The 27,061-nt window shown below is 41.8% G+C and overlaps 1 protein-coding gene across 1 annotated transcript; it reads left to right on the top strand.

Moving 5' to 3' along the window:
* Positions 1-1,234: 1,234 nt before the first annotated feature.
* On the top strand, positions 1,235-26,728 carry PRSS38 (serine protease 38; the record flags this gene model as incomplete). Its single annotated transcript, XM_082834993.1, has 5 exons — positions 1,235-1,406; positions 1,601-1,763; positions 2,346-2,617; positions 25,855-25,997; positions 26,474-26,728. 5 exons carry the CDS (start codon positions 1,235-1,237, stop codon positions 26,726-26,728), a joined length of 1,005 nt encoding a protein of 334 aa, XP_082691119.1.
* Between the last annotated feature and the right edge of the window lie 333 nt (positions 26,729-27,061).

Raw genomic sequence — 27,061 nt, 5'->3', positions numbered from 1 at the left:
CAGAATGTGCATTCTGAACCTAAACAGGTTTGCAACTTGCTAAAATATCAATAGAAGATTTAAGTGGGAACCAGAGAGTCTCATAGAGTAATACTCAAAATGCCTAGGACACAGTCCAAAATGACTTGTCACACTAAGAACTAGTAAACTCTCAATTCCAATAAGAAAAGACAATTAATAGACACCAACATCAAGCTAACATAGCTGTTGAATTATTAGACAAGGATTTTAAAGCAGCCATTATAAAAATTCTCCATTGAACAGTTATGAACACACTTGAAACATATTAAAGGACAAGGAACAATGAAGAAAGAGAAATTATTGGCAATACATATAAAAGACAAGGGATTAATATCAAGAAATAGAAGGTACAGAGATTTCCCAATACCTCCTACCCTAACACATGCATTGCCTGCCCCATTAACAATATCTGTGCCTTGTTTAATTCTGCTGTGATCCCAAAACTGCTATAGAAAATAAAATCTATTTTAAAAAACTAGATATAAGAAACAGAGTAGAGGTTGGCAAACTACCTGTTTCTGTACATCTGAACTAATGTACATCTGTACATTCTGAACTAAGAATGGTTTGTACACTTTTTATTGCTTGGGGGTAAAACGAGAATATTTTGTGAGACGTGAAAATTAAATGAACTTCAAGTTTCAGTGTCTGTAAATACAGTTTTATTGGAATACAGTCCTGTTCATTTCCGTATGTATTGTCACAGCAGCAGAGTTCTGAAGTTTCCAGAGAGAAGGCTTAAGTAGTATAAGGCATTTTTCCATCGCTTTTTCCCCAACACCTGTATAACTTGCTCTATTCAATGGCGCATTAGCAAATATGATCAAGAAGAGGCGTGAAAAGTGTTTGTACATTTCTGGAATGCTGCAACTGAGACATGACCAAACCCCAGCTTACTGGCTGGATGTTGGGAGACACAGGACGAAATTCTTTCCATTGCATCAGCCAAGAGTGGGGAGAGAAACCAATGACCACCACCATCCGGGGAGCAAGACCACCCAGAGTCTACTGACTACCCTCTAGGGAATGAGACCACAGCGAGCCAGCCATAGCGGGGGTGAGGGGTGATGGAGGGGAGGACCATTGAGAGCTGGCTCCCAGCTGAGGAGTGACAGAGCCGGTGTTTATGCTGTCGCGCTTTAATGCCATCGTGTGCCTGGGCACTGTCGCATGTTTGTGACGTCACAGGTTGTGTGCTCTAGCCCTCGCATCCATGAGGCACTCCCACCTCATGGCCGCCGAGCTGACCGGCCCTCGCACTGGGCCTGGAGAGTCCAGGACCCCGAGCCTCCTTCTGCTCCTGTTTCTCCTGCCTCACACCCAGGCTGCAGCCACGGCCCACAGGCACCCTACCAGTGAAGGGGTCGCCTTTAGCCGTGATGTGGGTAGGACCCCTCCAAGCCCGGGTTGGCGGTGGTCCCTGCGGTGAATCCCGGCCTTCCTCCCCCCAAGGGTGGAGACCCAGTCTTCCGCGGCCCTCCCCCTTTTCCCTCCTCCCACTCACCCTCCTCGGCTTTGCCTGTGGCCAACCCTGCCCTGGTGCCACTGCTACTCGCATACTCGGTCCTTCTTTCCTCAGCTTGTGGCCAGCGTCATAGGCAGGGGAGGATCATGGGAGGCGTGGATACCCTTGAGGAAAAGTGGCCGTGGCAGGTCAGTGTGCACTATGCAGGCTTCCACATCTGTGGTGGGTCCATCATTGATGAATACTGGATCCTGTCAGCCGCCCACTGCTTTGGCAGGTGAGTGGGCAGTGCTGGATACCATTCCCATGGAGGTCTAGGGCTGCACGACCAACCACGTGGGTCACATAGGACTGGGACTTCTTGGAGGCAGGGGAGAGAGTGGGACTCAGCACACAGCTCCATCCACTACAGTTTCTTGCACAGGGCTGAGGACTCCTTTAGGGACATCAGCTCTTCCAGAAAGGTGTGGAACCACATAATAGGATGAGAGGTGAGGAGAGGAGCCACATCTTAGATGAGAGAAGAGAGGACAAATCACAGGATGAGAGGTGATGAAAGAGTTATCTTCATTGGCAGCTCATTGTACACCTGACAAGCTCACCATCCTGGGCTGTCCAGCAGGTCTTGGTGGGTCCCTGAATCCTCCATGGGCTCAGGTCAGGACTTCGTTGGGAGCAATTCTGCCAGACAGTCAGGTCCCTAATGTGCTGGAAGGGCTTGCTTTCCACATCCTGGCTGAGAGCTTGGATACCCAGGCTGCCATGCTCCAGGACTCCCTGAGTCTGTGATCTCATGGAAGCTCCTCTTCCCAGGTTCAAAGTGCTCAAACCACTATGCCTTTGTCCTCTGTCCCTACAGGAACAAGGTCATTGAAGCATTTGATATGTATGTGGGCCTTGTGGACCTCAGGGTTGCAGGCAATCACACCCAATGGTTTGAGGTGAATAAGGTGATCATACACCCCACATATGAAATGTACCATCCTGTTGGAGGCGACATCGCTCTGGTGCAGCTGAAAACTCGCATTGTGTTTTCCGACTCTGTGCTTCCCATCTGTATTGCACCCCCAGATGTGACTCTTTCGAACCTTTCTTGCTGGGCTACAGGATGGGGATCCATCTCCCAACAAGGTAAGAAAACAAAGTGCAGGGTCGATCCCATTATTGGAGCTTGTGGAAGGGATGATGGCTCTATGACATTACAGGAGAGAACATGTTCTGTCCATTAAGGGGTTGCAAGTATCTGAGGACTGGAATCCCTATCCATCAATCGCTATCTGTTTCTCTGTCAATGTAGAATTTTGGTTTACTCCTGGCTGGCTTTGTTGTTTACAGAGAAGTAGTTACATCTACTTTGAGTGTGGAATGAATATTTAGTATACTGAGAACACAAATTTCCAAACATAGTTTTTCTTACGATTTTAAATTCAATTTAGAGATAATCTTTTTTTAACCTATGAAAAAACATTGTATTTATTCTAATTATCCATAAAAGCCTTGCACTTTCTTTCTATGTTTAAATCTGCATAATTTAGAATTTTTATGGTTATTTAAAAGATTATTTTTAATTGCATTTGCTAATCAGACACAGCTGTTGATTTCTGTGCGTTGATCTTGTTTCCAGCCACCATATAGTACTCATTTATAATATTTTGTCAGTTGATTATTTAATTGTTCTAGATTTTTTAATATCATATTTTCTTAAAATAAATATTGTTTCATCACTTCCTTTCCTATATTTTATCTTTTATTTATTTTTCTTATTGCAATGGTTAGAACCTCTAGTAGAAATGTTGCTAGGTCTACTTTTCTTGTTTTTTATTTTAATGGAAATGCTTCTAATGGTTTACTATTAAGTCTGTGGCTTGGTTTGGAGATTTCAGATTGATATCTTATACCAGTTTAAGAAAGTTTCATATCTGGTTTACTTAAGTAAAAAAAATTATTGCAGTTAAGTGGATATAAATTCAGATTAGAATGTTAAAACTTTAAATGTTAAATATAGTCCCCATGGTAACCACAAAAGGAAATTAAGAAGGAATTTAAACATTTCACTACAAAAAATCAACTAAATGCAAAGAAGACAGGAATACAAGAAAATGAGGGGGGAAAAAGCTATAGGGCATGTAGAAAATAAGTAGCAAAATGACAGAAGCAAGTTCCTCCTTGTCAGTAATTATTTTAAATGTAAATGGGTTAAACTCGCAAATCAAAAGACAGAGACCAGAGTTAGGGAGATATAGCCAAGATGGTGGAATAGGAAGACCCTGAGCTCACCTCTTCTCACTGGAGCACCAAAATTACAACTACTGATACAAAAACTATTGATGAGAAAGACTGGAATCCACCAGAAAAGGTTTTCTACAACTAAAGATATAAAGAAGGAACCACAAAGAGATGGATAGGAGGGGCAAAGTCATAGTATAGTCAAGACGTATACCCTTGGGTGGCTGACCCATAAACAGGAGAATAATTACAAATATGGAGCTTCTCCCCAAGGAGTAAAGGGTCTGAGCCCCACATTGGGCTTCCCAGTCCTGGGGTCATGCACCAGGAATATTTTGTTTTGGAGGCCAATAGGGCTTAATTTTGGGAGACCCAGAAAGCTGTGAGAAATAAAGACTCTTAAAAGGCACATGCAAAATCTTACATGCTCCAGGACCCAGAGCAGAAGCAGTGATTTGAAAGGGGCCTAGGTCAGACCCACCTACTGATCTTGGAGGGTCTCCCAGAGAGGCAGGAGGCAACTGGAGTTCACCCTGGGGACACAGACACTGGTGGCGCTATTTTGGGGAGCTCTTTCTACCACATGGACATTTGTGTTGACAAGCACTATTTTGGAATCCTCCATCTAGCTTATTAGCCTCAGAACTCAGCCCTGTCCTTGCCCACCAGCCTATAGTCACCAGTACTGGGACTCCTCAACTCTAGCAACTAGCTGGGCTGGATACAGGCCCATCCACCAATAGACAGGTTACCTTAAGACTTCCTGAGACAACAGCCACCACTGGACATGGCCCTGTCTACCAGATGGCTCAGGACCTGACCCCACATGTCACTGTGCAGGCAGTAGACCCAGGGCACACAAGGCCCTGCAGCCAGAGACACCAGGACACAGCTCCATCCACCAATGGGGAGGCACAAGCCCCAGAAACCCCTGGGGCTTGGCCCTACTCATCAGTGAGCTGGCTCTGGCCTCAGGACCAGCTTCACCCACCGGTGGGTGGACAACAGGCCCAGGACAACTGCAGACACACAGCCTACTATGGCAGGATCCAGCTCACCTTCCATCAAGCTGGCACCAGCCCTGAGACAAGCTGGGCCTGAGCACTGCCCACCAGCAGAGCAATACACAAGATTTGGGGCCCCTAGGATCTGCAACGAGAAACCCCAGGACCTGGCATCTGCCCACCAGTGGGCAGACACCAGGTCCAGATCTCCTGGCTCCTGGCCCCACACACCACCAGGCATATGCCAGCCCCAGAAACACCACAGCCTTTCACCCTATCTTGTAGGAAGCAGCCAACTCACCAGCAGACCAACACCAGCTCTGAGATATCTTGGACTCCTCAGCCAACCACCCTGGGATCCAGCCCCACTCACCAGTAGACCAACACTAGATCCAAGAATCTTGACCCCACAATCACCCACACCAGAACCTTGACTCTTTCCACGAGTGAGCCAGCACTAGCACCAGGACCCCACAGTGTTACTCAGGCAGCCACCTCATGACCTGGCACCAACAATCAATTGGCAGCCTCCACACAAAGCAGGGCCTGGCAACCAATCTGACTGGGGGTCAGCCATGCCTACCAGACAATCCTCAGAACTCAGCTTGCCACAGTAGGAGGACCCACGCAGCCCACATATGGGGCATCACTAGAGCATATAGCTCTGGTGACCAGAGGGGATTACACTGCTGGGATGCATAGAATATCTCCTACAAAAGGCTATTTATCCAAGGTGGGAAAATGCAACCAACATACCAGATACATAGATATTAACACAGCAAATTAGTCAAAATGAGGTGACAGGGGAACATGTTCCAAATAAAGGAACAAGATGAAACCCCAGAAGAAGAACTAAGTGAAGTGGAGATAGGCATTCTACCTGATAGAGTTCAAGGTAGTGATCATAAAGATGACCAAAGAACTCAGGAGAAGAATGGATGAACAGAGCGAGCAGTTAGATGTTTTAACAAAGAATTTGAAAATATAAAGAAGAACCAAATAGAGATGAGGAATACAATGACTGAAATGAAAAATACACTAGAAGGAATCAACAATAGATTAGATGATACAGAGGAACGGATCCGCAAGCTGGAAGACAGAGTAGTGGAAATCAATGAAGCTGAACAGAACAGAAAAAAGAAAAAATAGAGAGAAATGAGGATGGTTTAAGAGACCTCTGGGACAACATCAAGCATACTAACAATTGCATGATAGGAGTCCCAGAATGAGAAGAGAGAGAGAAAGAGGCAGAGAACATATGTGAAGACATAATAGCTGAAAACTTGCCTAACTGGGGAAAGGAAACAGACATCAGGTCCAGGAAGCACAGAGTCCCAAACAGGATCAACCACAGCAAGACACATTGTAATTAAAATGGCAAAAATTAAAGATAAAGAGAGAATATTAAAAGCAGCAAGGGAAAAGCAACAAGTTGCATACAGGGAACTCCCATAAGGCTATCAGCTGACTTTTCAGCAGTAACTCTGCAGGCTAGAAGGGAATGGCATGGTGTATTTAAAGAGTGAAAGGGAAAAACATACAACTAAGAATAATCTACCTGGCAAGGCTTTCATTCAGATTTGATGGAGAGATCCAAAGTTTTACAGACAAGAAAACTTAAAAGAGTTCAGCACCACCAAACCAGCTTTACAAGAAAAGTTAAAGGGACTTCTCTAAGTGAAAAAGAGCCACAACTAAAACATGAAAATTATGAAAGGAAGAAACTCATCAGTAAAGGCAAATATACAGTAAAGATAGTAAATCAACCACATACAAAGCTAGTAAGAAGGTTAAAAGATGAAAGTAACAAAACCATCTATATCCACAATAAGTAGTTAAGTAATACACAAAACAAAAAGAAGTAAAATATGATGTCAAAAACAGTAATCTTGAAGAAAGGGGAGTAAAAATGCAGTGTTGTTAAAATGCATTTGAAAATAAAAGATCAGCAATGTAAAATAATCATGTGTATATATAGAAGCATTATATAATGCTAACCACATGTTAACCACAAAGAAAATCTATAATAGATACATATATTTATATATTATTTATCTTGGAATATTTTGATTTCACCTTCATGTCTGAAGGATAGTTCTGTTGGATACAGAATTCTTCCTTGAAGGGTTTTTTCTTTCAACACTTTTGAGCCTGTTGTTCTACTGCCTCTGGCTTTCATTGTTTCTGGTGAGAAGTCAGCTATTAACCATACTGTTTATCACCATGTAATTGATTGCTTTTCTCTTATTGATCTCAGGATTGTCTTTTGTCTTTGGTTTTCAGGAGTTTAATCATATTGTGTCTAGATGTGTATCTCTTTGTGTTTATCTTTCCTGAGGTTCAGTGAGATTCTCAGATATGAAGATTCTTTTTCATCAAATTCAGGATGTTTTGGGCCACATTTTCTTCAATTTTTTTTGCACTTCTCTCTCTCCCTCCCCCCCTCCCTTTCTCTCTCTTTCCTCTCCTCTTCTCACCTCTCTCCTTTCCCCTCTTTCTGGCAGTCTTGTTACCCGTGTGTTGATGTGCTTCATGGCATCCACAGGTCTCTAGGGTCTGTTCACTTTTCTTCACTTTTTTTGCTCTATTCTTTTTTTTAAATGAATTAATTTATCTTTGGCTGCATTGGGTCTTCATTGCTGCTCTTGGGCTTTCTCTAGTTGTGGTGAGCAGGGGCTACTCTTCATTGCAGTGCGTGGGCTTCTCATTGCAGTGGCTTGTCTTTGTTGTGGAGCACAGGCTCTGGGCACATGGGCTTCAGTATTCATGGCTCGTGGGCTCTAGAGTGCAGGCTCAGTAGTTGTGACACATGGGCTTAGTTGCTCCACAGCATGTGGGATCTTCACAGACCAGGGCTTAAACCCATTTCCCCTGCATTTGCAGGCAAATTCTTAATCACTGCACCACCAGGGAAGTCTATGCTCTGTTTTTTAAATTAGATAACTTCTACTCATCTAGCTTCAATTTCACTGATTATTTTTTCCGCTCTCTCATATCTTCTGTTGATCCAACCTACTGAATTATTAATATTGGTTACTGAACTTTTCAACTTTAGAATTTTCATTTTATTCTTTTTTTATAGTTTTTGTATTTCTGCTAAGATTCCCTATGTGTTGACTCATTATCATGATATTTTCATTTAACTTTTTTAATGTAGTTAAAAAAATTCTTTAAACATACTTATAACAACTGTTTTGAAATATTTATCAACTAAAATCAACACCTGGGGCCGCACAGAGCTTCTTTATATTGACTTGTTTTTTCCTGAATATGGGTCATACTTTCCTATTTTTTGCATAGAATTTTTATTGTTGAAAATTGGACATACATAAAACATTGTAAGAACTTTGGATTCTGATTTTCCCTGAAGGTTTTGATTTCTTTTGCTTTGTTTTGAGTAATTTGCCTGGACTTAGTTTGCAGAATCTCTCTTGTAGTTTGTAGTTGCTGAGGTCTGTGCTCATTTTTTTATTCTTAATTCTTCTGTTTATTATTTTTATTCTGTCTTCCTAAGTGTCACCACTGTGTCTTAATGTCTCATTGGTTAGCCAATGATTTGGGCATCTCAAACTTCTAAGTCTTCCACCTTTGACAGTGGGTTTTGTGTGGAGGCTGGTGAACACATTTAGAGTCTGTGTGAGTCTTGAGTCTGCCTCAGCTTTTACTTTTCACTGAGCCCACTTGTGCCTCCATGTTTATACACATAGTTACACAGTCATCCCAGGGATCAGTGGAGATTTATCTGGCCTTTCTATTGCTCTCTTATTTCCAGAGTCCCCATAAATTTCCATCAGAGACACTGTTCACCCCACCCAGAATGACAGTCTCAGACCAATACTGCTTTAGGTCTTCCTTACTCATTTCCTACAAACCTAAATAGTTTAAATGACAGTACAAAGTGTTGTTTTTTTCAGCTGTCCCCTCCAAATCAAGTTCTCTCCCTCTGGCAGAAAAACTGCTTTCCCAGCCAGCCCTACCAAGGTAAAACTACCACAGTGACAGAGCAGAGATAGAGGAGTGTCAAGAGTGGTGAAGCCCAAGACAACTAGGTCAGACTTTTGCCATTGTTACGCAAAGTTCTACCAGTTGTTCATGAATAAGCACCTCTCAAGTTTCCTTTGCTTTTGTTTGACCTATGGAGCCCTGAAATTTTTAAAAATAATTTTGTTCAGTTTTATACTTGTTTATTGGAGAAAGGGTTTGCTGACCTCTTCACTCCATCCTAGCCAGAAATCTCATGTGTAGACTTATTTCTAAATTATTATTTTGTACTGTCTGTTTGCTGCTTTCTTTTAAATATTTTCCCTGTCATTCTCCCTTTCCAATAGACTGATTTCCTTTTTTTAATTAATTAATTTATTTTATTTTGGGGTGTGTTGGGTCTGTTTCTGCATGTAGGCTTTCTCTAGCTGCTGAGAGTGGGGGCTACTCTTTGTTGTGGTGCACGGGCTTCTCATTACAGTGGCTTCTCTTGTTGTGGAGCATGGGCTCTAGGCATGTGGGCTTCAGTAGTTGTGGCACACAGGCTCAGTAGTTGTGGCTTGCAGGCTCTAAAATGGAGGTTCAGTAGTTGTGGCACATGGGCTTAGTTGCCCCGTGGCATGTGGGATCTTCCTGGACCAGGGCTCAAACCCGTGTCCCCTTCATTGGCAGGTGGATTCTTAACCACTGCGCCACCAGCAAAGTCCCTGATTTTCTATATTACTTTTTTACTGTCTACTGTTCTGCAAGTTAAATTTCCAATTTTTAATCTTCTTGTAGCTCTTCTTAACTTTTTAACATGCATACCTGAACATACATGAGTTATGAACATATATACTCATGTATGTTCAGTTATACATGTTATCCAAAGGAAAAAATACCCTGTTTCATATATTTATATATATGAACATATATATGTTTTATTATTTCATATGTTACTTCCATTTTGTATGTTACTGTTTTCCAGTATTTTCTTTCCATCTTTTTTATGCAATCAAGATTATTCTCTTTTACTGCTGTTTTATACAGCACATGCTTATCTGGCTTTATGCACATGTTAATCTAATTTCTTTATTCCTAGCATTATACTTCTTTCAATTAGGTTTACTTTCCTTATTTCCAAAGAATATGTTACAACTCTTAAACAAACAAGGATTAAAGGAGAAATCACATATTAAATTAGAAAATATTTTGAGATGAATAAAAACAAAAACACATTACCAAAATTTATAGAATGCAGTGAAATCAATGCTCAGAGGGAAATTTATAGCTATACAAGAAGTCAGACCTCAAATAAATAGCTTCATTTTATGACTTAAGGAACTGTAAAAAGAACAAGCTAAACCCAAAGCTAGCAAGAGGAAGGAAATAATGAAGATTAGAGCAGAAAAAAATGAAATAGAGAATAGAAAAAATTAGAGTGAATGAAATAAAAGTTAGTTATTTGAATAGATTGACAAAATTAACAAAACTTTAGCTAGACTGACCACAAAAAAAAGAGATAAAGTACAAATAGCTAAAATCAGAAATGAAACAGGGAACATCACGACTGACCTTACAGAAATAAAAAGGATTATAAGATAATACTACAATGAATTCTATGTCAAAAAATTAGATAATTTACATGAAATGGGAAAATTACTATAAACAGTCAAATTATCAAAACTGAATCAAGAAAAAATAAAATTTCTGGATAGATTTATAACAAGTAAAAAGATTTAATCAGTATTCAAAAACCTCTCAACAAAGAAAAGTCCAGGACCAGATGACTTCACTGGTGAATACTACCAAACATTTTAAGAAAAATTAACACCAATTATTTTCAGATTCTCCAAAAAATAGGAGAGGAGCTCATTCTATGGGGCTAACATTACACAGACACCAAAACCAGACAAAGATGCCACAAGAAAAGAAAATCACAGACCACTATCCCTCATGAATATATATGCAAAAATCATCAACCAATACCAGCAAACTGAATCCAACAGTATATTAGAAAGATTATACACTACAACAAAGTAGGATTTATTCCTGGAATACAAAGGAGGTTCAACACACAATAATTGATCCATGTAATATACCACATTAAAAAGTGGAAAAAAACCATATGATAATCTCAAATGATGGATAAAAAGTATTTGACAGGATCCAACATCCTTTCATAATTTAAAGAAACAGTCATAAAACTAGGGATAGGAAGATACTTCTTCAAGATGATTAAAGGCATTTATGAAAAACTCACAGCTAACATTATATTCAGTGAAGAAAGACTGAGAACTTACCCCTAATATCAGGAACAAGACAGGATGCTAATTTTCACCACTAGTGTTCTATGTTGTACCAGACTCTAGACAGATACATTAGGCAATAAAAAGAAATGAAAGGCATCCAAATAGGAAATGAAGAAGTAAAACTATCTCTCTTCGCAGATGACAGACAATAAACAAATTCAACAAATTTGCAGGGCACAAGATCAACACACACACACAAAATCAGTTTCTATACACATTAATGAACAATTGAAAAAGGAAATTAAGAAAACAATTCCATATCATCCAAAAGGAAAATTACCTATAAATAAATTTATCCAAGGAAGTGAAAGACTGGTATACTGAAAGCTACAAAACATTGCTAAAAGAAATTTTACAAGATCTAAATAAATGTAAAGACAAGTCACGTTCCTGAATTGGAAAACTTAATACTGTTAAGATGTCAGCACTCCCCAAAGTGATCTAGATACTCAGTGCAGTCTCTATCAAAATTCCAACATTTTGCAGAAATGGAAAAACTGATCCTCAAAATCCTACGGAATTGGAAGGGAATCTGCATAGCCAAAACAATCTTGAAAAAGATCAAAGTTGAAAGACTCACACTTCCTGATTTCAAAATTTTCTACAAAGCTACAATAATCAAAACAATGTGGTACTGGCATAAGAATAGATATATAGATCAGTGGAATAGTATTGAAAGCCCAGAAATAAATGCATACATCTATAACCAATTGACTTTTGACAAGGGTGCCACTCCATTAAATGGGGAAAGAATAGTTTGTTCAACAAATGATGGTGGGACAACTGAATATCCACATTCAGAAGAATGAAGTTGGACCCCCATCTCACACCATACACAAAATTTTAAATGGGTCAACAACCTAAAATTAAGAGTTAATATAAAACTCTTAGGGGCTTCCCTGGTGGCGCAGTGGTTGAGAGTCCGCCTGCCAATGCAGGGGACACGGGTTCGTGCCCTGGTCCGGGAGGATCCCACATGCCATGGAGTGGCTGGGCCCGTGAGCCATGGCCGCTGAGCCTGCGCATCCGGAGCCTGTGCTCCTCAACGGGAGAGGCCACAGCAGTGAGAGGCCCATGTACCGAAAAAAAACAACAACAAAAAAACCTCTTAGAAGAAAACATAGGAGTAAATCTTCATGACCTTGGATTTGGCAGTGGAATCTTAGATATGCTTTGTCTTTTTTTTTTTTTTTTCCGGTACGTGGGCCTCTCACTGTTGTGGCCTCTCCCATTGCGGAGCACAGGCTCCAGACACGCAGGCTCAGCAGCCATGGCTCACGGGCCCAGCCGCTGTGCGGCATGGGGGATCCTCCCGGACTGGGGCATGAACCCGTGTCCCCTGCATTGGCAGGCGGACTCTCAACCACTGTGCCACCAGGGAAGCCCAGATATGCTTTGTCCTAAACCTCATGTTTAAGAAATCACATAGCATGTATTCTTTTTTCTCTTTCCTTCATCCTGCTGTTTGTGAGATTCATCCACATTGTTGTTCATATTAGTAGTCGTCTTGTTTTTCTGTCATTTAATCTTCCATTGTATGAACTTGGCAAAATTTCTTTTATCCATATTCCTTTAGATAGATATCTGAGTTGTCCCCAGTTTTTAGGTCATATGAAAAAGTCTACAACAAATATTATTGTATAAGTCCTTTTGTGAACATACGTACTTGCTTATCTTGGGGATATACTTGGTAATATAGAATGTGTTGGCTATAGGGTGGGGTAAATTTAACTCTATTAGAAACTGCCAAACAGCTTTATAAACTGGTTGTGACTTTTTATATTCCCATCACCAATGTATGAGAGTGCTAGTTGCTCCACATCATTGCCAACACTTGATAGTATCAGTCTTTTTCACTTTAGCTATGCCGATCATTGTGTCGTGATAGCCTCTTGAGGTTTTATGATTTGTAGAATTTTTTATATATTCTAGATACACGTACTTTGATAGGTATGTAAATATTCTCTGCTAGACTATGGCTTGTTTTTTTTCTTTCATATGTAGGGTCTTTTGTATCCTGCTTATGAAGATTTGCTTATTGTAAGCTCATGAAGATAATTTCTCCATTTATCCTAGAAGCATTATGAGTTTAATTTTTACCTTTAGTTATAAGATCCATCTAAAATTAATTTTTTGCATGTGATGTGAGGAAAAAAAACAAGGTTCACTTTTTTCTATATTGATATTCACTTGCTCTAGAACCATTTGTAAAGAATATTGCCTTTTCCCACTGACCTGTATTGGCACCTTTGTCAAACATCTTGTGACCGTATGTGTGTGGGTCTACTTCCAGGCTTACTATTCTGCCACATTGATCTCTCCAGTACAACAGTGCTGTGTTTACCATAACTTTATGATGAGTCTGGTCTTAACACATCCTCCACAGTTGTTTCTCTTCTTCAAGATTATCATGATCATTCTGGGTCCTTTGCGTTTCCATATGAATTTTAGAATTAGTTCCCCAATTTCTACAGTAAACCTGCTAAGATTTTGAATGACTCATTGTTTTCCATGGCTCTTGGCACTGTTCTCTGAGATATCCTGCTCCTTAGCTACTTCTTAAAAGGGCCTTGAAAAATACCACATTGAGCAAATTTCCCAGCCTCTCCTGGGGCCCAGAGCCTTTTCGACATTTCGAACATCACACTACCTTTTAACCCAGACTGGCAACACTTTTACATGAACAGGTCTTGAGCTGTGTGGTCCTGCTGCTTATGGCTGAGCTTGCCTGTGTATCTAATGGTTGTCTCTCTATGGGCTGGCCTGTGACAGACTGAGCTGGAGTGCTAGACTCTGATTCATGCATCTTTCACTGTCCAGCAGGCTGGCCAGAAAATGTACACAGGCAGTGGTGGAGAAACACAACACCTTTTTTAAAACATCTTTTTGGAGTATAATTGCTATAGAATGTCGTGTTAGTTTCTGCTGTATAGCAAAGTGAATCAGCTATATGTACACATATATCCCCATATCCCCTCCCTCTTGCATCTCCCTCCCATCCTCCTTACCTCACAAAGCACCGAGCTGATCTCCCTGTGCTATGCAGCTGCTTCCCACTAGCTATCTATTTTACATTTGGTAGTGTATATATGTCAATGCTACTCTCTCACTTCGCCCCAGCTTCCCCTTCCCCTTCCCAGTGTCCTCAAGTCCATTCTCTACATCTGCATCTTTATTCCTGTCCTGCCCCTAGGTTCTTCAGAATCTTTTTTTTTTTTTAGATTCCATATATATGTGTTAGCATACAGTATTTGTTTTTCTCTTTCTGACTTACTTCACTCTGTATGACAGACTCTAGGTCCATCCACCTCACTACAAATAACTCAATTTCGTTTCTTTTTACGGCTGAGTAATATTCCATTGTATATATGTGCCACATCTTCTTTATCCATTCATCTGTCGATGGACACTTAGGTTGCTTCCATGTTCTGACTATTGTAAATAGTGCTGCAATGAACGTTGTGGTACATGACCTTTTTGAATTATGGGAGAAACAAAACACTTTTTGAAGCCTTTGCTTGCAACACTTCTGCTCAAATCCCATTGACAAAGCATGTCATGTGGCAAAATTCAGACCTAAGGACTGAGAAAATACATTACACCTCTCAACGGGAGTGACTGCAAAGACATATGGCAAAGGGCATATATGTAGGAAAGTATGGAGAATTGGATTCATTAATGAAATTCACCTCCCCTCAGTTTATAGTTTACTGATTAACAGATAAACACTTAACATAGTATAACTCCATTTCCCCCTTCAATTCCTTATGCTATTGTTCTATATTTTTCTTCTGCATACTATATTGACATTATTGTTGCTTTAAACCTTCAGTAATCTTCCAACATACTTTTCAATAGTCTCATTTTTAACCTCATTCAGGAAATGATTGACCCAACGCTCAAATTCAGTTTACTCTGAAACCAGGACCACTCATCTCCTAGCAATATTTCTCGTCCCCCAGGTTTATCTTACAAATGTCTGCACCCCAACCTCTGCAGGGGAACGGGGGGATGCACACCCACGATCTCTGTAGGCCCAGATCATATGAATTCTCTACGATATTCTCATTCTAGGAGACCTTTCCCAAGTTCATCCCAGTCCTCTCTCCCTTATCAGACATCCAGTGTCATTTCATATGTCTAGTATCTGTCTATCTTGCTTTCTTTGGCCATCAGGGGCAGAGAATGGGAGTATCCTAATTCATGGTTCAAAAAACGTTATTCATTGGTTCATACGTGATCCTCTTTATGTTTGTTTGTAATAATATAATGCATACCTATGTAAACATCTCTCAAATAGGGAAATTAGTACAGTGTAACTTGTATCTGCTTTACGATCCTGACCCTCTTGGGTCTTCTCATTTGAGGGAACTTCTTAGCACAAATCTTTTTTTTTTACTGTGTTAAAATACACAAAATATAAAATTTACCACCTTAACTATTTTTAAGTGTTCAGTTCAGTGGTGTCAAATACATTCACATTGGTGTGCATCCATCACCACCATCCATCCCCAGGATTCTTTTCATCTTGTAAATCTGAAACTGTATACCCATTAAACTATATATATATATATTCTTTTTCAGATATTTTTCCATTACAGGTTATTATAAGATATTGAATATAGTTCCCTGTGCTATACAGTAGGTCCTTGTTTATCTATTTTGTATATAGTAGTATATATATCTCAGTTTGTCTCCCCCCACCCCCACTATCCCCTTTGGTAATCATAAGTTTGTTTTCCATGTCTGTGAGTCTATTTCTGTTTTATAAATAAGTTCATTTGTATCATTTTTATAGATTCTACATATAAGTGATATCATATGTTATTTGTCTTTGTCTGACTTACTTCACTTAGTATGATAATCTCTAGATCCATCCATGTTGCTGCAAATGGCATTATTTCATTCTTTTTATGGATGACTAATATTCTACTGTGTATATATACCACATCTTCTTTATCTATTCATGTGTCAATGGACATTTAGGTTGCTTCCATGTCTTGGCTATTGTAAATAGTGCTGCTATGAACATTGGGGTGTGTGTATCTTTTCGAATTACTCTGGGTGATATGCCCAGGAGTGGGATTGCAGGATCATATGGTAACTGTATTTTTAGTTTTTTAAGGAACCTCCATACTGTTCTCCATAGTGGCTGAAGCCACCAACAGTATAGGAGTGTTCCTTTTTCTCCACACCTTTTTAGCATTTATTATTTGTAGTCTTTTTAATAATGGCCATTCTGACTGGTGTGAGGTGATACACCAGTAGTTTTGATTTGCATTTCTCTAATGATTAGCAATGTTGAGCATCTTTTCATGTGCCTGTTGGCCATCTGTATGTCTTCTTTGGAGAAATGTCTATTTAGGCCTGCAAAATTTCATTCCTTTTGAAGGCTGAATAATATTCCATAGTGTGCATACACCACATTTTGGTAATCCATTCATCAGTCAGTGGACACTTGGGTTGCTTCCATGTTTTAGCTATTGTGAATAATGGTGGTATGAAAATGGATGTACAAATAGCTATTTTAGCCCCTGCTTTCAATTCTTTAGGTATATACCCAGAAATAGAAGTACTGGGTCAAATGGTAATTATATTTTTAATTTTTTGAGCAACCTCCATTCTGTTTCTCATAGTAGCTGTACTGTTTATATTCCCACCAAGAGTGCACAAGTGTTCCAATTTCTCCACATCCTTGCCAACCCTTGTTGTTTTCTGTGTTTTGATGGTAGCCATCCTTATGGGTGTGGAGTGGTATCTCATTGCAGTTTTGATGTGCATGTTGAGCATCTTTTCATGTATTGATTGGCCATTCATATGTCTTCTTCGGAGAAATGTCTATTTGAATTCTTTGCCCATTTTGGAATCGGGTTGTTTGGGTTTTTTTGTTGTTGAGTTTTAGGAGTTATCTATATATTTTGGTTGCTAATACCTTATAAGATATATGATTTGCAAATATTTATTCCTAGACCATAGGTTACCTTAAAAAGGCAACTGTGGATAGTGTCTTTCATGTACAAAATTTTAAAATCTTCATGAAGTCCAGTTTGTCTATTTTTTCTTCTGTTACATGTGCCTTTGGTGTTGTATCCAAGAAATCACGGCCAAATCCAATGTCATGAAATTTTCATCCTATCAATATTTTTAAATCTATTGAGATTTAATTTGTGGCCTAAAATATGGTCTCTCCTGGAAAATGTCCCACGTGTACTTGAGGAAAATGTTTATGCTGTTGTTGGGTGGAATGTTTTGTATATGTCTATCATATCTAGTTGGTTTATTGTGTTAAGTCCTCTGTTTCCTTGTTTATCTTATGTCTGATTGTCCTATCCATTATTGTGAGAGAGGTATAGAAGTCTGCAAATATTATTGTAGAACTTTCTATTTCTCCCTTGAATTCTGTCAGTTTTTGCTTCATATATTTTGATGTAAATATTTATAATTGTTATATCTTCTTGCTGTTTTGAGTCTTTTATTAATATGTAACGTCCTTCTTTGTCTCTTATAAACTTTTTTGATTTAAAAATCTATTTTTTTTTGCTGATATTAGAATAACCACTCCTGCTCTTTTTTGGTTACTATTTGCATGAACTATCTTTTTCCATTTTTTCACTTTCAACTTGTTTGTGCCTTTGGATCTCAGGTGACTCTTGTAGTCATCATATAGTTAGGTCATGTGTTTTTTTTTTTTTTTTTTTTTTTGGTACGCGGGCCTCTCACTGTTGTGGCCTCTCCCGTTGCCGAGCACAGGCTCCGGAAGCACAGGCTCAGCGGCCATGGCTCACGGGCCCAGCCGCTCCGCGGCATGTGGGATCTTCCCAGACCGGGGCACGAACCCGTGTCCCCTGCATCGGCAGGTGGACTCTCAACCACTGCGCCACCAGGGAAGCCCAGGTCATGTGTTTTTAATCCATTCTGAAAATCTCTGCCTTTTGACTGGAGAGTTTAAGTCTATTTAGATTTAAAGTAATTATTGATAAGGAGGGACTTACTTCTGTCTTTGTGATACTAGTTTTCTATATGCCCTATAGCTTTTTTGTCTCTAATTTCCTGCATGACTATTTTTTTGTATTTAGTTGATTTTTTGTAGTAAAATGTTTAAATTTCTTTCCTTTTGTGTATATTTTATAGCTATTTTCTTTGTGATTATCTTGGGGATTACCTTTAACATTCTAATTGGAATTCACAACAGCTTAACTTCAATAACATACAAAAACTCTGCTCCTTTAGAGTTCCATCCACAGCCAATCTGGTTGTTGATGTCACAAAATTACATCTTATACATTTTGTGCTCCCAAACATAAACTAACAATTCTTTTAAATGCATTGGTCTTTTAAATCATGTAGAAAACAAAAAGTGCAGTTACAAAACATTGCTACAATAATATTGGCTCTTGGGGCTTCCCTGGTGGTGCAGTGGTTGAGAGTCCGCCTGCCGATGCAGGGGACATGGGTTCATGCCCCGGTCTGGGAAGATCCCACATGCCGTGGAGCAGCTGGGCCTGTGAGCCACGGCCGCTGAGCATGCGCGTCCGGAGCCTATGCTCCACAACGGGAGACGCCACAACAGTGAGAGGCCCGCGTACTGCAAGAAACAAACAAACAAAACCAAAAAATACTGGCTCTTATCACTAACAATGTATTTATTTTTATTGAGATCTTCATTTTTTCATATGCCTTTAAGTTACTGTCTAGTGTCTTTTTTTTTTTTACCTGCAGTACTCCCCTGAGCATTTCTTGCATGACAAGTCTAGTGGTCACAAACCCACTCTACATTTGTTTATTTAGGAATTTCTAAGAATAGCTTGGTTCCTCCCCACTTTGGAGAGACACTTTTGCCAGATTAAAATTCTTGGTTTGACAGTTTTTCTCTTTTATCACTTTAACTATATCTGTCCATTGTCTTCTGGTCTCCAAAGTTTCTGATGAGAAATATACTGATAATCCTATTGAGGATCCGTTGTATGTGATGATTCTCTTCTCTTTTACTGCTTTCAGAATTCGCTCTTGGGCTTTGGCTTTTGAAAGTTTGATTATAGTGTGTTTCAGTGTGGATCCTTTTTTTTTTTTTTTTTTTGTGGTACGCGGGCCTCTCACTGCTGTGGCCTCTTCCGTTGTGGAGCACAGGCTCCGGATGCGCAGGCTCAGCGGCCATGGCTCACGGGCCCAGCCGCTCCACGGCATGTGGGATCTTCCCGGACTGGGGCACGAACCCGTATCCCCTGCATTGGCAGGTGGACTCTCAACCACTGCACCACCAGGGAAGCCCTGTGGATCCTTTTGAATTCATCTTTCCTGGAGTTTGTTGAGCCCCTTGGATTTTTATATTTATGTCTTTCATTAAATTTGCAAAATTTTCAGCTATTATTTCTTAAAATACTCTTTCTGCCCCTTTATCTCTCTCTTCTCCTGGGACAACCATAATGTGTAAGTTGGCTTCTTGATGGTGTCCCACAGGTCCCTTAGGCTCTGTTTGCTTTTCTTCCATCTTTTTTTTTTTTGCGGTACGCAGGCCTCTCACTGTTGTGGCCTCTCCCGCCATGGAGCACAGGCTCCGGACACGCAGGTCCAGCGGCCATGGCTCACGGGCCCAGCTGCTCCGCGGCACGTGGGATCTTCCAGGACCGGGGCACGAACCAGTGTCCCCTGCATTGGCAGGCGGACTCTCAACCACTGCGCCACCAGGGAAGCCCTTCTTCCATCTTTTTTATTTCTGTTCCTCAACCTCAATAATTTCCATTGTCCTATCTTCAAGTTCACCGCTTCTTTCTTCTGCCTGCTCAGAGCTGCCTTTGAATCCATCTAGTGAAGTTTTCATTTCAGTCATTGTACTTTTCAGCTTTGGAGTTCCTTTTTGTTTTGTTTTGTTGTTGTTGTTGTTTGCGGCACGCGGACCTCTCACTGTTGTGGCTTCTCCCATTGCGGAGCACAGGCTCCGGACGTGCAGGCTCAGTAGCCATGGCTCATGGGCCCAGCTGCTTCGCGGCATGTGGGATCCTCCCGGACCAGGGCACGAACCCATGTCCCCTGCATTGGCAGGCGGACTCTCAACCACTGTGCCACCAGGGAAGCCCCTCCTTTTTGTTTTGTTTTTAGATTTTCTATCTTGGTTGATAGTTCCATTTTGCTCACACATTATTTTCTTGACTTTCTCCACATCTTTTAGTTCTTTGAGCATTTTTAAGACCATGTTTTAAAGTTTATCTAATATATCTGCCTTTATGTCTTTCTTAGGGACAGATTCTGTTAATTATATTTTTCCTTTGATTGAGCCATTTCCTGTTTCTCTGTATGTCTTGTGGTTTTTTGTCAAACACTGGACATTTTAATCTAACAATGTGGTAGCTATGGAAATCAGATCCTCCCCCTTACCCAGGGTTTGTTGGGTTTAAAAAAATTTGTGTGTGTTAGTGATTGTTGTAGGCTGTCTCTGTGCAGAGGACCAGTCTGAGGTTGAGATCTTATGTTTTTTCTGAACCTTTACCTGGGCATGCATGGTTACTTTCTAATTTTCCCCATATATTCAGTTGCTTTTGAATGTCCTAGTCTTTAATGTCTGGATCCCAAAAACAGAAAAATGAAGGGAGAAAAGGGCCATGGCCCCATAAATTCCCTAGAAGTCACTTCATCTGGAGCAGGAGGTGCTTGTGACAATTGGGAGAGATGCAACAATAATGGCTGCCTCCCTCTTTGTGTGCACCTCTGTGATCAGAACAGCAATCAAAGCACAGATCCCCAATATACAGAGGACAGGGTCTTCTTTGCTCACCTTGGCTCTCACATGCTGTGTGCAAGCTCTCCAGTAATATGTGTACAGCCGCCTGTCCCAGGGGTGGGGGTTTGTAGCTGTTACTGTGCCAAGAGCTGAAATTGACTAAAGTTGACTGCAATTTACCCTCCAAGCCTTCAACAGATTCTAGAGTTCCAAAATACTTACATCAGGCAAATTCTGCCAGTGCAGTTGTCCTGGTGGGAGACAGATTCCGTGTTTCCTGCTTGGCCATCTCCCAGGATCCTCTCCACAAATCTCTCACAGACAATCATGGTATATACATGGATTCCAGGGCATAGGATCCACTACCCCTCAAGAACTAATGCCACAGATTGGGAAGCTTGGACCTAAATAAAAGAATGGCAGGTTCCATTCTCTTCTAGCTGGAAGCTGCCTTTATATATCTTCTCATCCTGTATGAGACCCTGGGACTGACTTACCCTTCATTCAAGATACAACCACAGCGTTATGGCCTTCCCTCAGCAGAACTCAGTGAGAGAACCATCTAGAATGCAAGAACATGCTCTAGGATGCACAAATCAAAAGTGGTCCAAGGGCTTCCCTGGTGGCGCAGTGGTTGAGAGTCTGCCTGCTGATGCAGGGGTCACAGGTTCATGCCCCGGTCCGGGAAGATCCCACATGCTGTGGAGCGGCTGGGCCCATGAGCCATGGCCGCTGGGCCTGCGCGTCTGTAGCCTGTGCTCCACAATGGGAGAGGCCACAACAGTGAGAGGCCCGTGTACCGCAATAAAAAAAAAAGTGGTCCAAGTAACCCTAGGGCCACCTAATGCAGTTTTGCAGTTTCTCAGTCAAGGCCAACAAACCAGAAATAACTAGAAAGTAGCCCCATCTTTATTTAGGTCGCTTAGATAACATTACATGGGTTCTGACTTCAATACAATACATATTTCTTCTTTATTTCCCTCTTCTCCTATTCCACACCAGCAAACCTCTGAAAATTACCAACAGAAAGAACTCTCTGACACTCAGCTCACAAGACCACACTGTTTCCCACTCACTCAACTCTTCTTTGAATGTTCTTCAGTGAGCTTCTCTGGTCTTTTTTTTAGCTTTTAGGATTGTTTCTTTTTCTTATAAACATTCGTGAAACTCTCAAATCAATACATTTAACATTTTCATCATCTCAAAAAGTTCTCTTACTGCTTTGCAGCCAAACTCTTTCTTCTAAGGTAAGTATTGTTCTCATTTCTGTCCCCATTAATGAGTTTTATATTTTTGGACTTTATATAAATGGAGTTACAGTACTCTTTTGCTCAATATACTCTGTAAGATTTATTCATGTTTTGCATGTATCATTAGTTCCTTTTTGATTATTGTTGAGGAATATTTAATCACATAAATACCAAAATTCATTTGTCTATTCTTCTGTTGACTGACATTTGGGTTGCTTCAGTTTGGGGCTATTGTGAATAAAACTCTTATGAACATTCTCTTACAACTCTCTCTACATATGTGCTTTCATTGCTCTTGGGCGCATACATGACAATGTGTTTACTTATTTATGCAGTTCTGAGAAACTACAAAGGATTTTCCAAAATGTATGTACAATTTTACACTGTCAGCAATGAATAAGAGTTACAGATCTCTTTGTCTGAAGAAGTCTTTATTTTACCTTCAGTTTTGAAAGATAATTCTAGATACAGAATTCTGGGTAGATGGTTTTCTGGTTTTAATTTGCTTTGCAAGAGCCTGCTTCATTTTATTCTGGTTTGCATAGTTTTTGATGATAAACTTGTAACTCTTATTCGTGATATTCTGTATGAAATATTTCCCCACCCTCCCTGTCTTCAGGCTTTTCCTTGACTTTGTTTCTCAGCCATTTGACTATGATTCTTTCTTTCTTTCTTTCTTTCTTTCTTTCTTTCTTTCTTTCTTTCTTCTTTCTTTCTTCTTTCTTTCTTTCTTTCTTTCTTTTCCTTCCTTCCTTCCTTCCTTCCTTCCTTCCTTCCTTCCTTCCTTTCTTTCTTTCTTTTCTTTCTTTCTGCCATGCAGCCTGCAGGATCCTATTTCCCTGACCAAGGATTGAATCCATGCCCCCTGCAGTGGAAGGGCAGAGTCCCAACCACTGGACCACCAGGGAATTCCATTGGCTATGATGTTTCTAAGTGTATGTGTTTGCTTGTTTTATTCTGGCCTGGGACTCTCTGAACTTCTTGAATCTCTGGTTATTACAGTCTTTAATTTTGGAAATTTCTTGGCCATTATATTTCCACATATTTCTTATCCCCTGTACTCTCTTCTTCTGGGAATAATTCCACATATGTTACGCTGCTATTGTCCCACAGCTCATAAGTGCTCTGTTTTGCTTTATTCCCCACTCTTTTCCTTTTGTGTTTCAGCATGGGTAATAGCTATTAACCTATCTTCACATTAATTGATTTTTTCCTCATTTGTGTCCAGTCTGTTGATACACCCATTGAAGTAATTTTTTAATCTCTGATAATGTGTATTTCTGGCATTTCCAATTGGTCCCTTTTTTTGCAGTTTCCATATCTCTGCTTAAATTCTTCATTTTTTTCATGCTTGTTGTTTACTTCTTAATAATTTCTTCAACATATTAATCATAGCTATTTTAATGTTCCTTAACTATACTTTCAACATTTTGGTCATCTCTGGGCCTGACTGTATTCAATGTTTTATCTCTTGACAGTGGGTCCAGTGTTTTATTCCTGCCTTCCCCATACCTTTGTGTCTGTGCATGTGTGTGTGTATATATGTGTATCTTTTAATTTTTGGTTGAATGTTAGACATTATAGAAGAATATTTAAGACTAAAGTCTCTGTACCCCAAAATAGGCATTCCTCTTCTTCTGCCAAAGCATTAGTAGGGTGGGACAGGGCTGATTCAGGCTAGCGAGAACTTGAGCTGGGTTGTGGCTTCTGTTGTTGCTCTTACTGACTTCAGAGCACCAGAGGCCTCAGGTCCCTCCATGGTGGGCTGCTGCAATGTTGTGCTCTGTGTGAGACCTGGGGTATTTCTCTGTTCCTGCTTCACCCTTCACTTCACATCTCTGTACATCCACAGCACATTTTGCCTGCCCTCCAGAAGAGAATTGCTGTTCTTGGTATTCATTACTAGGCTGCTATTGAGAAGGAGGAAACTTGATCCCCTGACCCAGCCTCAGCCTCAGGCAGAGCTGTAGGTCTTAGATTTGGAAATGGACCTCTGTGCACCACTACTCTACCTTTGGGGCAGCTAAGCTCTGCTTTGTATCTGTGATGGTTCTGAGAGAATCTAGACCCTGCCCTCATGTTAGCAGACCTCTCATGTTACTGACGTGGGCTCTTGGCACCTCAGCTTTTCCAGGGATGTAGGGCTTGTTTCTACTCTTCCTCCAGAATAGTCCACCTGTACCAGGTCCTGAGGGCAGGAGTATGTGGTAGCCCCACACACACAGCCAGTAGAAGGCTTCTGCTCCACATGTGAGTAGGGAAGCAAGCTGTGTTCTTACAGGTCCCCGGTGGTAGTGGTCATTTTCTGAACACCTGCACTGAGGTGCCCTCTCTGTGGACCCCTGCCATGCCCCAAGTATATTTCATGAGCTGCTAGTGGAGACCTAAGGGAAAGACCTACCAGTGAGTGCAATCCTCCTCTTGTCTGATTTCTCATCATTCTGAACTGGCACACTAGCCCACAATGGAAGAACTCTTTGAAATTACAGCTAGCTGACTTCTCCCTTCCACTTCTGTGATACATCTCTTCCTTTGTGCTGTGCTAATAATTGTGCAGAGCTCATCATTCTGGCCCTCTGTCCACCTGGTTCCATGTGGGCCTTGGCATCTGTGTAAGGGATATTTTACCCTGCATCTACACTGTTTTCACTCAATGTCTTGGTTGCTCCACAAGACTCTCCACTCTTGACTCTGGGAACTGTGAAGTCTAACCTGGCCATTCTGCCCTTCCTGTGGAATTGTACATTCTGCACACATGGCTCGGGGTCCAACGGCAGACTTGGGGCACTGAGGCCCCCTGTGTTCCCTCTAGGGTCCTTCTCTCTGGAGCACCCTCCTTCTGGCATCTGCCTTTGCGGATTCCAGCTGCCTGTGCTCCTCCTCATGCCACAGCCTGGAGTGTGCCCCAGGCAGGATGATGGGGCCCTTGTAGACCTTGCCTCATCTGTTCTCTTTGCTCAGGGGCCACAGCCCTGCCCTGACTCAGGTCCAATGGGAAATAATTGCCTGCTCGGTAGACATGTTTACTGCTAGCTTCTGGTAGAGGGAAGTTCACTCCCAGTCACCCCACTGTGGGCACAATGAAAGGCCTCAGGTAGATTTTTAGCTGGCTTAGTAGTTAGCTGGCTTAGTAGTTAAAAGTATTTCCTAACTGCATTTCACTGTGTTGCTTCTCCAGCATCCCCCACCCTGAGTTTTTTGACTCCTTCTATTGCTCTGCATTCCTATTTGCAATCATCTAATTCTTCCATGGCTCCTCTCCTGATATTAACTTGCCAACACAGCAGCAACCGCAAACACTGCTGACATTCTGCTTCCCATTTTCTTCCTTCGAGGTACACACTCGTTAGCTCTAAAACTGATTCCCCACCTACCGCAGGCTATGCCATCCCCAAATACATGCCCCCACTTGATACCCAATCGTTTGAGTCTTTAACCTGTGAGAACAGCTCCTTTCCAGGTAGAGCAGGCCCACTTGCACATTGGTCAGGAAAGTGCAAGTTTTCTGGGAGCAATTACTATATCCATTGGCATAGACAAGGACACATGGAGTGACAACTCACAAAAATTGGAGGCTACTTTCTTGCACACACTGTGTCATCCGCTCACTCTCACCCAGGGACTCAGCTGATGGAGCTGTTTGCACTTGAGCCACGGCAATGGGAATGTAATGGGCTGAACCAAGTCCTGGCTCTTACATCTCTCTTAGGAAGTGTCATGTGACATATGTTTAAACTTTATTGACCAAAGCCTGAGTCCCCATTGCAGAGAAAGGAGCCATGTGGAGGGTGGGAGTAAGAGAAGGAACTCCAGTGTGAGCCCACTAGGCCTTGGGGCTTGGTGTGCCCTGTGGAACAGGTGTGAGAAGACCATTCACTGGGCCTGCACTCCTTTCTGACAGGAGACACTTCAGACAAGCTGCAGGAGGTGCAGCTGCCTCTGGTCCCATTGCCCCTATGCCAGCTGCTCTATGGACACACGTCCTACATTCTGCCGGACATGCTGTGTGCCGGGGACCTCAGGAACATGAAGACTGCTTGTGAGGTACAACCCACTGTGGGGGCGGGAGGCTAAGCCCAGGGATTTCAGATCTTCCATCTGCTTTAAGCCCGGGGCACTTCTGCCAGTTGGGTAGGTGGTCCCAGACCACCTGGCTCCTGTGGGGATCAGAAGTACATCTCCATGCAGCCATGGGTTGAGTGGGAAGCCACAGAGTAGCTTATGTGCAAATGGAACACAGGCCTCAGTCAGGCCCTGTGGACCCCAGTGCTGGCCAGAGCAGCCCAGGGCTCCACGTCTGCCCAGGGGCCATGCCTACTGACTGTCACTCCATAGCACCCACCCTCTACTTGCAGGACAATGCAGTGAACACTGCTTGCCTGCAGCAGGGCCTCTTCACTGACAAGGTGGGGCTGCATGAGTGGCAGGATCCTGGCCCCATCCCACAGTGTTGGCACTGGGCCACCCTCATGCAGGAGGCCCCAAACTCCCAGTTCACAAGAAACTCCTCTTTTTTCCAGGGTGACTCTGGGGGCCCACTTGTCTGTGAATTCAACAGCACCTGGATGCAAATTGGAGTTGTGAGCTGGGGGCGTGGTTGTACATACCCTATGTATCCTGCAGTTTATGCCCGAGTCTCCTTTTTCTCAGAATGGATTCGTTATCACATAGAAAACACACCCTTACCTCTTCAGCCACTCCCTACCCTCTCCTCCACTCTGGGGGCTGCCATCAATGTCCTTGTGACTTCACTGGCTGTCCTGTCAATGTTGTAAGGACCACAGCCCTCATCCAGCTTCTTCATGGCTGCATGCCTCTGTTCCTACCCAGCTCCAGCCGAAGTCTTCACACACCTGAGCAAGGTGTGGGCAATCAGCCAGGCCCACATGCGAGGTCCAAGAGGAGGCTGACCAGGGCCACACCCAGGAAGGCAGAGGCTGGTCTCATCACAGAAGGGCAGGGGTACATGGGAGAGCAGAGCACATTGGTTGAGTGCTCTGGGCACCTGAGATTTGGTAAGATATTAAATATTTACAAAGCAAGTGTCCCAGAAGTCTTATGTTCATCTTTCTATCCAGAGTGCAGGCTCCCTCATGCACACAGAGTAT

This window comes from Leucopleurus acutus, assembly GCF_964270905.1.
Source record: "Leucopleurus acutus genome assembly, chromosome: 3".
NCBI lineage: Eukaryota > Metazoa > Chordata > Mammalia > Artiodactyla > Delphinidae > Leucopleurus > Leucopleurus acutus.
Note: the sequence above shows the minus strand (reverse complement) of the source record. Positions and strands in the feature narration are given on the sequence as shown.